This window comes from Nerophis ophidion, linkage group LG06, assembly GCF_033978795.1.
Source record: "Nerophis ophidion isolate RoL-2023_Sa linkage group LG06, RoL_Noph_v1.0, whole genome shotgun sequence".
Taxonomy (NCBI): Eukaryota; Metazoa; Chordata; class Actinopteri; order Syngnathiformes; family Syngnathidae; genus Nerophis; species Nerophis ophidion.
Window position 1 is genome coordinate 19,761,020 of NC_084616.1, and position 18,175 is coordinate 19,779,194.

General features: G+C 39.8%; 1 protein-coding gene across 1 annotated transcript; it reads right to left on the bottom strand.

Annotated features, from left to right (window-relative positions):
* Nucleotides 1–1,071: 1,071 nt before the first annotated feature.
* On the bottom strand, nucleotides 1,072–3,172 carry fam43b (family with sequence similarity 43 member B). Its single transcript, XM_061902238.1, has one exon. The coding sequence runs from the start codon at nucleotides 2,937–2,939 to the stop codon at nucleotides 1,962–1,964; it is 978 nt and encodes a 325-aa protein (XP_061758222.1). The 5' UTR covers nucleotides 2,940–3,172; the 3' UTR covers nucleotides 1,072–1,961.
* Nucleotides 3,173–18,175: the final 15,003 nt, after the last annotated feature.

Consider the following 18,175-nt stretch of genomic DNA (forward strand, 5'->3'; position numbering starts at 1 on the left):
AAATATATATATATATATTTATATATATATATATTTATATATATATATATATTATTATTATTTATATAAAAAATGTTTAGGAAAATTCAGTATCAGGATGAATAAGAATCACGATACGAATGTGATGATTTTTTTTTTTTTTGCGCACCCCTAATATTTATGCTGTAACTATTGTGACAAAGTTTTTTTTTTTATTACTAAATACATTTTTGGGTAAATTATGAATCGATTCAGAATCTTGATGGATTAGAATCGCGATTCGGAACCCTAATTAACATGCTGTAAAAACCACTGTGATTTTTATGGTGAAATTCCTGCAACTGGGCTGCCAGGTTTTACCGTTAAAAAAATAAAATAAAACAAAACAAAACAAAAATTATATATATATATGTATGTATGTATGTCTTGATTGGATTATCCAGAGAATAGTGCTCGATACCGTGGTAGAGCGCAATATGTATGTGTGGTAAAAAATCACAAGACTACTTCATCTCTACAGAACTGTTTCATGAGGGGTTCCCTCAATCATCAGGAGATTTTAATGGAAGCATTCACATACAATGGTTTATATAGGGCACAGAGTGGGTGGGTACAGGCAGGCGTAGGGGCGTGGTGATTGGCTCACGTGTTACCTAGGAGGTGTTTCCATCTGTGGCGGCATGTTGAAAGGATTTCATTGCGCTTGATGAGGGATGACAGGTCTGGATGATATATAATAAACAGTTTCTCTTTTAAGCATAAGTTGCATCTTTTGCATCTGTTAAGCACACCTTGCATCGGTCCAGCACACCTTACAACAGTGGTAATAAAAGATGCAACCTATGCTTAAAAGAGAAACTGTTTATTATATATCATCCAGACCTGTCATCCCTCAACAAGCGCAGTGAAATAATTTCAACATGCCGCCACAGACGGAAACACCTCCTAGGAAACACATGAGCCAATCACCACGCCCCTACGCCTGCCTGTACCTACCCACTCTGTGCCCTATATAAACCATTGTATGTGAATGCTTCCATTAAAATCTGCTGATGATTGAGGGAACCCCTCATGAAACAGTTCTGTAGAGATGAAGTAGTCTTGTGATTTTTTTCCCACATATATATATATATATATATATATACATATTTTTTTTTTTTTTTTACATTCCATGTAATGAAATTTCCAGGGGACTGCAATAAATGATTCAAGCGGCCTGAAGCAAGAATGTGACAAGGCCCTTAGTGAAAGCGGGTTTGACACCTGCGGTCTACGTGAAAGGTTACGTCGGCCATGAATGATGAGGAAGACAAAAAAACGGCAGTAATCAACAACCTCCCCTCCATGGCTTGCATCCTAGTCCCACGCCTCCTTTGCCGTCCTAAACTTGGGTCATCTCAACAACATCAGCGCTGTATCGCTGTAACATCGGCACGATATCGCTGTAACATCATTACGATATCACTGTAACATCACCACGAGATCACCGGGACATTGACATGATATCACCGGGACATCGACAGGATATCACCGTAACATGGACACGATATCCCCGCAACATCGACATAATATCACTGTAACATCGTTACGATATCATTGTAACGTCAACACGATATCCCCGTGACATCGACATGATATCACTGTAACATCGACACGATAGCACTGTAACATCGACACAATATCTGTTTAACTTCGACACGATATCACCGTAACATCAACACGATATGACTGTAACATCAACACGTTATGACTCTATCGGACAGATAATATCAGGGAGGATTGTCACGGCAGGCAAGCGTACACAGAAAACGTCCCGTGGCTTAAAAGCGTCGCCGGTTTTTGTGCTCGTGGGCATCGGCCTTGTAAATATTCCGGTCTCGCCACGGTCCATCCGGCGCACAATAAGCGTCCGGTCGTGCACCCTCAAAGGAGACGCCGGCGGTGACGGCGTGGTCGTCAGCGAAACGTCAGTTCCACCCCAGTCACACTAGCGAGGTTATAAAGGTGACGGTGTTGTTGTTGTTGCCGTCGCCGACAAAGTTGATCTGCCACTGCTCCAGTCCAGCAATGTCTCCGAGGTCCAACTGGGACAACAGCTGAGTCGGGTCCGTGTTGGTGGTCAAAACCTTTCTCTGCGACCCCACATCCCGTTCGGCAACCCGTGCCGCCGCCTCCTCGTCGTCCTCCTCCTCCTCCTCCGTGATGGAGTGGAGCCGGGCGGCGCTGCCCGGCGTGTCGGCGTGGGGTCTGTAATGGCACTGGCCGTTGAGCAGCCTGCGGAGCGGCGCCAGGGGCACCGCCTCCTCGCCCAGCCGCTGCTGCCGGCAGTGGCGGAAGTCGCTCTGACGTTTTAGACGCTTGAACTCCAGGAAGGCAGAGGTGGCGTGCTTGTGGAGGCTCTGCGCAATGGCGCAGGCCTTCTCCGCCTTGCTCACCAGGACGGCGTGACATCGAAGGACGACGGCCATGTTCTTGACTTGGTGGCGGTAGACCCAGGCCAGGATCTTGGGCCGGTACGGGTCGGCGGCGCAGTAGGTGATCCGGCTCAGTGAGTAGAGATGGACGGGACTTTTCTTCCCCGATTTGTCGGCGCTCATGTGGACGCCGTGCGGGCCCACCGCCAGTCTCATCTTGACGCTTTGGTCCCCGAAGTTGCTTTTGGTCCAGATCTGCTCCACCGCATCCCGCGTGCAGCCCTGGCCCTTGGCCGTGATGGTGACCACGCTCCCCAAGTAGCGCACGTTGTAAACGGGCTCCTCTCTGTTCAGCTCCACCTTCTGCCGCTTGGTGTGGAAGATGCTGCCCACCCAGTCCAAGGAACAGTCCGGCAGCAGGTCGGGACAGGAGCGTAGCAGAGAGGACAGGATGGACTGGTAGGTCAGTCCCCTTCCCAGGTTCTTGGACTTCATCTTGTTCTCGTCCTCCACCAGGACAAACTTCTGCCTCCTCCAGGGCAGCATCGTGTCCCCCTCCTTCCGTCACGGACACAAAGTTGGAGCGTCCGAATGCGGAGAAGCTGCTTTTCTGACTGAAAGCGGCGAGCTTCGGTCTGTGTCTCTCTTCCTTCCTCTCTCTGCGCCGAGCAGTGTGTTCTCTCCCCCTCCCTGCTTCTTTGTTTGCCTTCCAAATGGTTCCCCCCCTCTCAAGCGTTACTTATCTGTCCAGCTCTGAAATGAGGCGGCGCTGAATTTACGATTCCTATAAAGCTGAGGCGCAGTATTTATTGCCCAGGGGAAGTCTCTTGAGGGGTCACATGACGGCTCGGCGACCACTCTCGACATTCGAAGCAATTTGATTGTCGCCAGACAAGAAGGAACATGAGAGGAACGCACTTCTTCTCCCCTTTTGTGTGAAAATTGGAATTTTCAGGAAACAATAAAAGGTCCATCTTAAACTGGAACTGCACTTTATATATATATATATATATATATATATATATATATATATATATATATATATATATATATATGTATATATATATATACATTCTAAATCATAAATAAACACAAGCGAAAGTCAGCTGACAATGGAGGTAATAGAATCGCTCCATTCGGCCTATAAAACGCTCCAAAAAAAACATCAACCAAGGTTTGATATACATACTGTAAGTATATATGTAGTATCTAGTAACATTCCTAAAAACATGCAATATTTACATATTTTCATCAGACTGTAAGTGTATATGTAGTATCTAGTAACATTCCTGTTGACATGTAATATTTACATATTTACATCATGCTGTAAGTATATATGTTATGTAGTAGCATTCCTAACAACATGTAATTTATACATATTTTCATCAGACTGTAAGTGTATATGTAGTATCTAGTAACATTCCTGTTGACATGCAATATTTACATATTTTCATCATGCTGTATGTATATATGTTATGTAGTAACATTCCTAATAACATGTAATTTTTACATATTTTCATCATACTGTAAGTGTATATGTGGTATTTAGTAACATTTATAATAAAATGCAATATTTACATATTTTCATCATACTGTAAGTGTATATCTATTATCTAATAACATTCCTGGTGATATGTAATATTTACATATTTACATCATGCTGTAACTATATATGTTATGTAGTAGCATTCCTAATAACATGTAATTTATACATATTTTCATCATACTGTAAGTGTATATGTGGTATTTAGTAACATTCACAATAACATGCAATATTTACATATTTTCATCATGCTGTAAGTATACATGTAATGTAGTAATATTCCTAATAACATGTACTATTTACATATTTTCATCATAATGTAAGTGTATATGTGGTATTTAGTAACATTCACAATAACATGCAATATTTACATATTTTCATCATACTGTAAGTGTACATGTAGTATCTAGTAACATTCCTAATAACATGTAATATTTACATATTTTCATCATACTGTAAGTGTATATTAGGTATCTAGTAACATTCCTAATAACATGTACTATTTACATATTTTTATCATACTCTAAGTATATATATGTATGTATCAAGTAATATTCATAATAACATGTAATATTTACATATTTTCATCATGATGTAAGTATATATGTAATGTAGTAACATTCATAATAACATGTAGTATTTACATATTTTCATCATACTGTAAGTATATATGGATGTATCTAGTAACATTCATAATAACATGTACTATTTGCATATTTTCATCATGATGTAAATATATATCTAACGTAGCAACATTTTATAATAACATGTAATATTAAAATATTTTCATCATGCTGTAAGTATATATGTAATGTGATTACATTCATAATAACATGTAATATTTACATATTTTTATCATTTCAAGCATTATCAATAACCCCTTTTCTGGGCGCTACTTCCTTATCCACAATACTACTAATCATGGCAGACTTGATGAGAGACAACAAAGACTACTTTGGGACAAATGATGATCTAGAAACTTTTGTTTTTGAGCCTGAATATAAGGAGGAGGATCTACAAGTTTTAGAAGCTGTGTGCTAAACACAGTCAAACACTTAGCATCATGGAGCAGTATTGCTAAGTGCTAAACAAGATATACAAACATAATAAAAGAAGAATCATCAATCCTCATCGGGAGCTTCTGTTTCTTCATGCTGTTATCTTGCTTCACTGAGGATTTAAGTGTGACCACCGTGGTTCTGTTGGTACGCTCAGGTCACGTTGATGCTGGGTAGAAGTAAAAAAAAAAAAGAAAAATATGTCCCCAAGCTGCACTTTGGACAGTCTTGGTTTACAAAATGCAACAATGCAGACACGTGGAACAGTCACCATTATTATTTATGTTTCGCAGTTCTTTATTGCCTGAGGTGCAGCAGTTGTATTTCCAGCACAGTCCACAGCCCACAAGGGACCAGTATTACCTCTAGTCCTTGCTTATATTATATTATTGAATAGTAAAGGTGTGTTGCGGTAGTAATCACTTTTTAAAAAAGCATAATTTTACCTCTGGAAAATACCAGTACTTGTTTTCCTCCAGACATGATGGTTGAGTAGTGGTGTCATTGCTGCAAACAGAAGCCCAGAAGCATGAGAGTCAACACACACACGGAGCACTTACAAGTGGAAACAGAAGAAGCAGAATGGATCTATTTTGGCTTAAATACTAACGATAAAGGAGAATCTATAAACAATGAAGTTCAAAATATAGTTAGTTAGCTGCTAACGGCCTTCCACAGTGTTTCAGCTACTTCAAAATTACTAATCCTGGCCTCCATGGCGACAAATAAAGTACGTTTCTTACATGTAACATTAGCACTGGAGGACGAAGAATAGCTAAACATGCTTCACTACACACCATTGGAGGATACAGATATCCACTGTGAAAAAGGAAGTAAGCAGATATTAACATGAAATGAACAAGTAGTGTTGACAAAATAAAATGACACAATATGTTGCTGCCTACGCCAGCAGACTAATTAGGAGTCTTTGTTTGTTTACTTACTACTAAAAGACAAGTTGTCTATTATGTGCACTATGTTGGTTTTACTCTAACACAAACAATTACTCAGACTATGTGTTGCTGTTCAAACTATGTGTAATGATACAAGATACTGGTATCAGAACTGGTACTGATACCAAGACACTGGTATCAGAAACGGTATTTATAAGCAAGATACTGGTATCCAAAGTGGTATTGATACCCCAAGATACTGGTATCGGTACTGATACTAAGATACTGGTATCAGAATTGGTATTGATACCAAAAACTAGTATCAGAACCGGTACTGAGAGCAAGATACTGTTATCTGAAGTTGTATTGATACCCCTGGTACCAAGATACTGGTATCAGAACTGGTATTGATACCCCAAGATACTTGTATCGGAACTGGTACTGATACCAAAATACTGGCATCAAAACTGGTATTGATACCCCAAGGTACTGGTATCAAAACTGGTACTGATACCAAGATACTGGTATCGGAAGTGGTACTGACACTGAGACAGTGGTGATACCAAGATACTGGTATTGGAAGTGGTACTGATACCAAGATACTGGTATCAGAACCGGTACTAATTGCAAAATACTGGTATCGGAACTGGTGGTACTGATACCAAGATACTGGTATCAGAATTGGTACTGACACCAAAGTACTGGTATCAGAAGTGGTACTGACACCGAAATATTGGTATCAGAAGGGACACTGATAGAGATACCGGTGTCAGAAATGGTACAGAAACTGCGAACAGGTACTGATACCAAGATACTGGTATCGGAACTGGTAGGTACCAGTATCCGAAATCATTCTGACACTGAGAAGAGGTACTGATACCAAGATTCTGGTATTGGAACTGGTACTGATACCAAGGTAATGGTATCAGAATAGGTACTGAAACCAAGATACTGGTATCAGAACAGGTACTGACACTAAGATACTGGTATAGAAACTGGAAATGATATCAATATACTGGTATCAGAACAGGTACTGATAGCAAAATACTGATATCAGAGCAGTTACTGACACTAAGGCACTGGTGTCAGAACTGGTACTGATAACAATATACTTTTATCTGTAGTGGTACTGATACCAAAATACTGGTATCAGAACAGGTACTGATACCAAGATACTAGTATCAGAACAGGTACTGATACCAAGATACTGGTATCTGAGCTGGTACTGACACTAAGATACCGCAAAAGGAATTGGTACTGATTCCAATAAGCTGGTATCAAAACAGGTACTGATACCAAGATACTGATATCCGAACTGGTACTGAAACTAAGATACTGGTGTAGGAATTAGTACTGATACCAATATACTGGTATCAGAACAGATACTGATACCAAGATACTGGTATCAGAACAGATACTGATACCAAGATGCTGGTATCAGAACAGGTACTGAAACCAAGATACTGGTATGAGAAGTGGCATTGACACTAACATACTGGTATAGGAACTGGTACTGATACCAATATACTTTTAACTAAAGTGGTACTGATACCAGGATACTGGTATTAAAACAGATACCGACACCAATATACTCGTATCAGAACAGGTGCTGATACCAAGATACTGGTATCAGAAGTAGTACTGACACTAAGATACTGCTATAGGAACTGGTATTGATACCAAGACACTGATATCCGAACAGTTACTGACACCAAGATACTGGTACCAGAACTGGTACTGATACCAATATACTTTTATCTGAAGTTGTACTGATACCAATATACTGTTATCAGAACAGATACTGATACCAATATACTGGTATCAGAACAGGTACTTGAAACCAAGATACTGTTATCAGAACAGGTACTGAAACCAAAATACTGGTATCTGAGCTGGTACTGACACTAAGATACCGGTATAGGAACTGGTACTGATTCCAATAAGCTGGTATCAAAACAGGTACTGATACCAAGATACTGATATCTGAACTGGTGCTGACACTAAGATACTGGTATAGGAACTGGTACTGATACCAATATACTTTTATCTAAAGTGGTACTGATACCAAGATACTGGTATCAAAACAGATAGTGACACCAATATACTCTTTTCAGAACAGGCACTGATACCAAGATACCGGTATCAGAAGTGGTACTGACACTAAGATACTGGTATAGGTACTGGTATTGATACCAAGATACTGGTATCAGAACAGATACTAATAGCAAGCTACTGATATCAGAACACTTACTGACACTTAGATATTGGCACCAGAAGTGGTACTGATACCAATATACTTTTATTTGAAGTTGTACTGATACCAATATATTGTTTTCAGAACAGGTACTGATATCAAGTTACTGGTATCAGAACAGGTACTGAAACCAAGATACTGGTTCCAGAACACGTACTGAAACCAAGATACTGGTATCTGAGCTGCTACTGACACTAAGATACTGGTATAGGAACTGGTACTGATACCAATATACTTTTATCTAAAGTGGTACTGATACCAAGATACTGGTATAAAAACAGATACTGACACCAATATACTCGTATCAGAACAGGTGCTGATACCAAGATACTGGTATCAGAAGTAGTACTGACACTAAGATACTGGTATAGGTACTGGTATTGATACCAATATACTGGTATCAGAACAGGTACTAATAGCAATATACTGATATCGGAACAGTTACTGACACTTAAATACTGGTACCAGAACTGGTACTGATACCAATATATTTTTATTTGAAGTTGTACTGATACCAATATACTGTTATCAGAACAGGTACTGATACCAAGTTACTGGTATCAGAACAGGTACTGAAACCAAGATACTGGTTCCAGAACAGGTACTGAAACCAAGATAGCGGTATCTGAGCTGGTAGTGAAAATAAGATACTGGTACAGGAACTGGTACTGATTCCAATAAGCTGGTATCAAAACAGTTACGGATACCAAGACACTGATATCTGAACTGGTACTTACACTAAGATACTGGTTAAGGAATTGGTACTGATACCAATATACTTTTATCTGAAGTGGTACTGATACCAAGATACTCAATGTCAATCAATCAATCAATCAATCAATGTTTATTTATATAGTCTCAAATCATAAATTTCTCAAAGAACTGCAAAAATCATTACGACTACAACATCCTCGGATACTGGTATCAAAACAGATACTGACACCAATATACTCGTATCAGAACAGGTGCTGATACCAAGATACTGGTATCAGAAGTGGTACTGACACTAAGATACTGGTATAGGTACTGTCATTGATACCAAGATACTGGTATCAGAACAGGTACTAATAGCAAGATACTGATATCAGAACAGTTACTGACACCTAGATACCGGTACCAGAACTGGTACTGATACCAGTATACTTTTATTTGAAGTTGTACTGATACCAATATACTGTTATCAGAACAGGTACTGATACCAAGTTACTGGTATCAGAACAGGTACTGAAACCAAGATACTGGTATCTGAGCTGGTACTGAAACTAAGATACTGGTATAGGAACTGGTACTGATTCCAATAAGCTGGAATCAAAACAGGTACTGTTACCAAGATACTGATATCTGAACTGGTACTGACACTAAGATACTGGTGTAAAAATTGGTACTGATGCCAATATACTGTATCAGAACAGATACTGATACCAATATACTGGTATCAGAACAGGTACTGAAACCAAGATACTGGTATGAGAAGTGGCATTGATACTAACATACTGGTATAGGAACTGGTACTGATACCAATATACTTTTATCTAAAGTGGTACTGATACCAAGAGACTGGTATAAAAACAGATACTGACACCAATATACTCGTATCAGAACAGGTGCTGATACCAAGACACTGGTATCAGAATTGGTACTGACACTAAGGTACTGGTATAGGAACTGGTATTGATACCAAGATACTGGTATTAGAACAGCTACTAGAACAGGTACTAATAGCAAGATACTGATATCAGAACAGTTACTGACACTTAGATACTGGTACCAGAACCGGTACTGATACCAAGTTACTGGTATCAGAACAGGTACTGATACCAAGTTTCTGGTATCAGAACAGGTACTGATACCAAGATATTGGTATCAGAACAGGTACTGAAACCAAAATACTGGTTCCAGAACAGGTACTGAAACCAAGATACTGGTATCTGAGCTGGTACTGACACTAAGATACTTGTATAGGAACTGGTACTGATTCCAATAAGCTGGTATCAAAACAGGTACTGATACCAAGATACTGATATCTGAACTGGTACTGACACTAAAATACCGGTATAGAAATTGGTACTGATACCAATATTCTGGTATCAGAACAGGCACTTAAACCAAGATACTGGTATCAGAAGTGGTACTGACACTAAGATACTGGTATAGGAACTGGTACTGATACCAATATACTTTTATCTGATGTGTTACTGACACTAAGATACTGAGGTACTGATTCCAATAAGCTGGTATCAAATCAGGTACTGATACCAAGATAATGGTATCAGAACAGGTACTGATTGCAAGATACTGACAACAGAACAGTTACTGACACTAAGATACTGGTATTAGAACTGTTACTGATACCTATATACTTTTATCTGAAGTGGTCTTGATAACAAGATACTGGTATCAGAACAGGCACTGACACCAAGATACTGGAATCGGGACAACACTATCAAGTCGACACTTCCTACCTAAGGCAAAGCATCCACGTGGGAAATCATATTTGATGTGTCTTAGTGTCCACAGGCGTTCTTCTGTCCATCATCTTTCAATCAGGTGCTCCAAAAGAAACCAAAGGTTCTGTTGGAGCGCCTCAGCTCTGATTGATGTCGGGTTGTGAAGGAGGAACATGAGAGCAGATGAGGAGAACACATTGCAGAGAAAGTTATTCCAATGAATATTTATTGGAGATGTTTGGGAGGGAAAAAAAGGAATTATGAGCCAGAGTGGAAGGAAATCAATAAGTTCTTTACTTTGGGACAAGAAACACAATGTCCGTTATTCAGCAGACAGAAATATCCTTCAATTAGTGGCTCCTGGGAGCAGAGAATGCTCATTAAGGTCAGACGGACACAGGGGCCTCCAAATAGTTGGCAGTAATGAGGACTGAGAGTCTGTTGGATCACTAAAGACGTTGATTGCACTTTTTTCACACCATGGCAGCAATCTTGGACGCACTTTTTTACTAACCAGATTGTCCTCCTCAATCAATAACAAGTAGCAATATTGACTTTATTAACATACAGTCTGTTTTTACTTTAAAACTGTCATAGCTCAAAATATAATAATGCATCAAACTCAATGTTGTTAGGAATTATTGACATATTCAAGGCTCCAATTACTTCACATCAAATATTAGACTCAGATTTTTTTTTATTGCATATTTTGTATTTTTGCCATTAAAAAAAATAAGTTTTCTACAACAAAATGTGCATTAAACACATTTTTCAAAAACATCAAAAAATAATAAAAAATAATCGGCAGATAAGAAATTGCTCTCGGGATTTATACGTTAAAATTAAAAATAAATTAAAAAAATAATAACAATAAAAAAATATATATACATATATATATAATTTTTATTATATTTTTTTAATTCATTTTTTTTCATTTAATATTAGAAATTAATGGACATTCAAGACAGCCATGACATTATGTTCTCTACAGGTGTATGTAAACTTTTGACCATGACTGTGTATACATATATATATATATATATATATATATATATATATATATATATATATGTATATATATATATATATATATATATATATATATATTAGGGGTGGGCAAATTAATGCGTTAATTACGAGTTAACTCATCAATCTATTAACGCCGACAATTATTTTATCGCACATTTGCGTATGTTGTTTACATGCTTTTATTTTGTTAACGCCTTTTCTTATAAAGATGGCGGCGCCCGGACGGGCTTCTGCGTGGAGGGGCTGTTCGGTAAAGATGGAATATTTGGCAAAAATACCGGACAATTCTGCAAATTTCATGGCTGGCTTATATATATATATATATATATATATATATATATATATATATATATATATTAGGGCTTATATATATATATATTAGGGCTGGGCAACGATTAAAATTTTTAATCGAAGTTAATCGCACTATTTCTCTGATTAATCGCGATTAACTGCATTGTATACGCAAAGCCCAATAATGAATTCAAAAGTAGTGTGTAGTGCATCTTTATTGGAATATTCTCCCACATGAATAAAAGCGCCAAAACATTTGTTGTGCAAACACAATTTAAATCAGTCCTTGTTAAACAGTAGCAGTTACATAGCATATTTTATGAAAATCAACTCCAAAAAATGTAAATACAAACATTTAAGCGTATTTCCACTGCCATGGTATTTAAGTTATCCTGTTTGTTATGGAAAATAAATATAATCTACATACAAATCTCTGAGCCATAATCATAACATCCGAACAGGCAGGAACATTTTTTTTATCAGGGATCTTATGTTTAAAAAAACCTATATTATCCGTAATAGCAATATTAATAATGTTGTGTTTATTATGCGTAGTGCACTTAAAATAATTATGACCATATCTAGGAATTGATATGATGGGAATTTTCCGATTGTTTGCTTGGTGCTTTGATAAACTGAACGCATCATATACATGGTACTATACTGTGATGTTATGAGCCAGGGAATAAAATAACTACCCTACCCAGCATGCAACAGGAGTGACGAGCATGCGCGGTAGCCCGGTATAGGTTGTGTCGCCATGACGGCATCTTGTATGTTGGGATATGCACGCTCTGAAAGCAAACGTTAAGAACTCAGCCAACACTCCTCGTCTGCATTATTCATAAATAGACAGACAACACATATACTCCGCTGCTTCACCGGCCGCTGGATGTAGCCGGCAAAGTATTCCCATGCTAGCTAGCCGGTCTAGCAAGCACGCGTCATTCAGTCCAAAACGGCCCGATCTATCCACATTCAGAATTGTCTGGCGGTCGTAAGTGATCCCGGAGTGACTACACTGTAAGCCAGCCATGAAATTTGCAGAATTGTCCGGTATTTTTGCCAAATGTTCCATCTTTACCAAGAGCCCCTCGACGCCGAAGTACATCCGGGAGATGCCATCTTGTTAAGAAAAGGCGTTAACAAAATAAAAGCATGTAAACAACATACGCAAATGTGCGATAAAATAATTGTCGGCGTTAATAGATTGATGAGTTAACGCGTAATTAACGCATTAATTTGCCCACCCCTAATATATATATATAGGGACTACTGTCGAGGCTACAACCAACTATTCATGTTTCCATTTTTTCTTGGTGTACGAGCAATGTTCAAGAAGCAATTAAGTTCGTAAATCGAGGTTCCACTGCAACTGTGCTGTCCAGTTGTTATATTTTGTTTTCTTACATTTCTGAGAACCCTTTGCAAGTCTGCATTCAGTATGTTGTCAGGAAGAAGTCTTTGCCATTACGTTGTATTGTTGGCAAGGAAAATGACAACAGTTTGTTTCTGCAACCTGATGGGACGTCACATCCATCAAAGGTATCCAAATATGTTATCTTTGATTTGACGTGACTCGGTACCCGTTAGGACCGACACAACTTGATCAGTACCTACAAAGGTACCAAATTCTGCACACATCCCTAGACTGACAAGTCTGTTTTTCATTGGACTTTGGGGAAAAAAATTTGTGTTGCATCAGGACCAGGAAGTTCAACACGAGTTCAGCATCCAACAGAATGAGTTTACGGAATAGAAGATGATTTTAAAAGGTGCCAATCTCCACACCTTCACACTCGCAGGGCTTCAAAAGGAGATGATGCATGATTAAAAAAAAAAAACAGCGCGCTGAAGTGCAAAGTAAAAGAAGAACAAAATAAGGGAAAAGCCTGAAGTGTTCATTGTGGAATCATAAACAATTTGACACATCTTCTCTGTCGGAAGCTATCTGCACGTTCCTTGTCAGGTTGATCATGTCAGCTGTTTGGAAGCAAACATGTTCATACATATTATGTACTCTGCTCATTAAACATCCTATTTTTACATAACATATACTGTATTGTGTTTAATACGTATCAACCTACCATTTTTATTTCATGGGGTGGAGATGTGTAGTAGTAGAGTCAATAGGTTGTTAACAGGAATATTTAAATACAAAACCCAAAACCAGTAGAGTTGGCACGTTGTGTAAAATAGTAAATAATAACAGAATACAATGATTTGCAAATCCTTTTCAACTTATATTCAAATGAACACACCACAAAGACCCCCCCCCCCCTCACACACACACACACACACACACACTACCCCAAAGGGAATAAGCGGTAGAAAATGGATAGATGGATGGACACCACACAGACAAGATATTTAATGGTCCAACTGAGAAACATATATATATTTTTGCAAATATCCCTTAACTTAGATTTACAGACAGCATCCATCCATCCATCCATTTTCTACCGCTTATTCCCTTTCGGGGTCACGGGGGGCGCTGGCGCCTATCTCAGCTACAATCGGGCGGAAGGCGGAGTACACCCTGGACAAGTCGCCACCTCATCGCAGGGCCAACACAGAAAGACAGACAACATTCACACTCACATTCACACACTAGGGCCAATTTAGTGTTGCCAATCAACCTATCCCCAGATGCATGTCTTTGGAAGTGGGAGGAAGCCGGAGTACCCGGAGGGAACCCACGCATTCACGGGGAGAACATGCAAACTCCACACAGAAAGATCCTCAGCCTGGATTTGAACCCAGGACTGCAGGACCTTCGTATTGTGAGGCAGACGCACTAACCCCTCTGCCACCGTGAAGCCTTACAGACAGCAACACATTGCAAACACGTTGTCACAGGGGCATTTTTACCACTGTGTTACATGGCCTTTCCTTTTAACAACACTCAGTAAACGTTTGGGAACTGAAGAGACCATTCTTTGAAGCTTTTCTGGTGGAATTATTTCCCATTCTTGCTTGATGTACAGCTGAAGTTTTTCAACAGTCTTTGTTGTGGTATTTTACGCTTCATAATGTGCCATTTTCAATAGGAGAAATGACTGGACTACAGGCAGGCCAGTCTAGTATCCACACTCTTTTACTATGAAGCCACGCTGTTGTAACACCTGGCTTGGCATTGTCTTGCTGAAATAAGCAGGGGCGTCCATGATAATGTCGCTGGGATGGCAACATATGAGTGTCTGCCCTGAGATCGGTCGGTTGTGAGTTCAAAACCCGACCGAGTCATATCAAAGACTATAAAAATTGGACCCGTTACCTCCCTGCTTGGCACTCAGCATCAAGGGTGGGAATTGAGGGTTAAATAACCAAAAATTATTCCTGGGCGCGGCCACCGCGGCTGCCCACTGCTCCCCCCACCTCCTAGGGGGTGAACAAGGGTGATGGGTCAAATGCAAAGAATAATTTCGCTACACTTAGTGTGTGTGTGACAACAATAATTGGTACTTGAACTTTTTTTAACATATGTTGCCCCAAAACCTGTATATACCTTTCAGCATTAATGGTGCCTTCACAGATGTGTAAGTTACCCATGCCTTGGGCACTAATGCACCCCCATACCATCACAGATGCTGGCTTTTCAACTTTGCGCCTATAACAATCGAGATGGTTATTTTCCTCTTTGGTCCAGAGGACACGACGTTCACAGTTTCAAAAACTATTTGAAATTTGGACTCGACAGACCACAGAACACTTGTCCACTTTGCATCAGTCCATTTTAGATGAGCTTGGGCCCAACGAAACCCGCAGCCCTTCTGGGTGTTGTTGATGAATAGCTTTCGTTTTGCATCGCAGAGTTTTGACTTGAACTAACAGATGTAGCGATTAACTGCAGTTACTGACAGTGGTTTTCTGAAGTGTTCCCGAGCCCATGTGGTGATACCCTTTACATACTGATGTCGCCTTTTTGATGCAGTTCCACCTGAGGGATCAAAGGTCTGTAATATCATCGCTTAAGTGCAGTGATTTCTCCAGATTCTCTGAACCTTTTGATGATATTACAGACCGTAGATGGTGAAATCCCTAAATTCCTTGCAACAAATCATTGAGAAATGTTGTTCTGAAACTGTTGGAAAATTTGCTCATGCGTTTGTTCACAAATCCCTGTTTGTGAATGACTGAGCATTTCATGGAAGCTGCTTTTATACCCAATCATGGCACCCACCTGTTCCCAGTTAGCCTGTTCACCTGCGGGATGTTCCAAATAAGTGTTTGATGAGCATTCCTCAACATTCTCAGTCTTTTTTACCACTTGTGCCGGCTTTTTTGAAACATGTTGCAGGCATCACATTCCAAATGAGCTAATATTTGCAAAAAATAAAGTTTCCAGTTTGAAAATTAAATATCTTGTCCTTGCAGTCTTTTCAATTGAATATAAATTGAAAAGGACTTGGAAATCATTGTATTCTGTTTTTATTGACCATTTACACAACGCGCCAACTTCACTGGCCGCAATACACCGCTTCCCACCTACATCTTTCTTCTTTGACGTCTCCATTATTAATTGAACAAATTGCAAAAGATTCAGCAACACAGATGTCCATAATACTGTGGAATTATGCGATGAAAAGAGACGACTTATAGCTGTGATCGCTGCTGGAACAAAATGTCCTCTACTATGCGTGACGTCACGCGCGCGCGTCATCATACGTTTTAGCATGATACTTCCGTGCGAAATTTAAAATTGCAATGTAGTAAATCAAACCAGCCATATTGGCATGTGTTGCAATGTTAAGGTTTCATCATTGATATATAAACTATCAGACTGCGTGGTCGGTAGTAGTGGGTTTCAGTAGGCCTTTAAGTAATTGGAGCCTTCAATATCTTTCAAAACGTTGCAACTTTTTTCGTTATATTTCACCTGCTCGCTCTTTTATTCGACTTTATTATTATTATTATTATTATTATTATTAAATCGTAAATGGGTTATACTTGTACAGCACGTTTCTACCTTCAAGGTACTTAAAGTGCTTTAACGCTATGTCCGCATTCACCCATTCACACACACACACACACTGATGGCGGGAGCTGCCATGCAAGGTACTAGCCACAACCCATCAGAAGCAAGGGTGAAGTGTCTTGCTCAAGGACACAACAGACGTGACTAGGTAGGTAGAAGCTGCGTATCAAACCAGGAACCCTCTCCCAACCGCTACACGCCGTTGTAATATTTTTTTTTTTACAATCTGCCAAAAATTACCCTAGAGCCGGACCTTGAACACCACTGAGTCATAGCTGGAAAAATAGTACTATAGACCAGGGGTGTCAAACTCATTTTAGATCGGGGGCCACATGCAGAAAAATCTACTCCCAAGTGGGCCGGACTGGTAAAATCCCTGCAAGATAACTTGAAAATAAACGCAACATAACAAATACCCAGAATCCCTTAAATCCCTAACTCTTCCGGGCTCCATTACACACCCCCGCTAGCACCAAACCGCACCCCCCAACCCCGCCCACCTCAACCAACGCACGGAAGGGGGTGGGGGAGGGGGAGTTGGGGTGTATAATGAAGTCTGGAATAGTTAGGGATGCATGGGATTCTGGGTATTTGTTATGTTGCGTTTATGATATGTTACAGTGCGGATGTTCTCCCAAAATGGGTTTGTCATTCTTGTTTTGGTGTGGGTTCACAGTGTGGCGCATATTAGTAAGAGTGCTAAAGTTGTTCATACAGTATCACAACCCTCAGTATAACCTGTATGGCTGTTGAACAACTATGCTTTGCAGTCGCTTGTGCGATGAGTCAGCAGCCGCACACTAGATGTGGCCGGCCGGCACTCAGATAGCATAGTATTAAAGCGGACACTACGACATGGTCAAGAGGACGTCTAAGGCATTGCCATCACGGCACGGCCTCAATATTGTTGTTTGGGTGAAAATCTGAGAATGTTATCCGGGGGAGATTTCTGGGAGAGGCAATGACATTTGGAATACCTCCCGGTAAAGTTGGGGGGTCGCCAGGTATGCAGCTGAGCCACATCAGAGTGATCCAAGAGCCGCATGCAGCTCCAGAGCCGCGGGTTGCCGACCCCTGATCTACAGAGATACAAAGAATTGCTCTTGCAACATCCAGTAGACACATGTAAAAGAGCTGTTTCTTTCATTCAAAAATTTCTGGTTAATTTGTATACTTAACAAACTCATCCTGCGGGCCGGATAAAACCTGTGCCGTACGTTTGACACCCCTGCTATAGACAGACATTAACTGTGTGCTATGCTGGTTACAAAGCTCTACGTTACTGACAC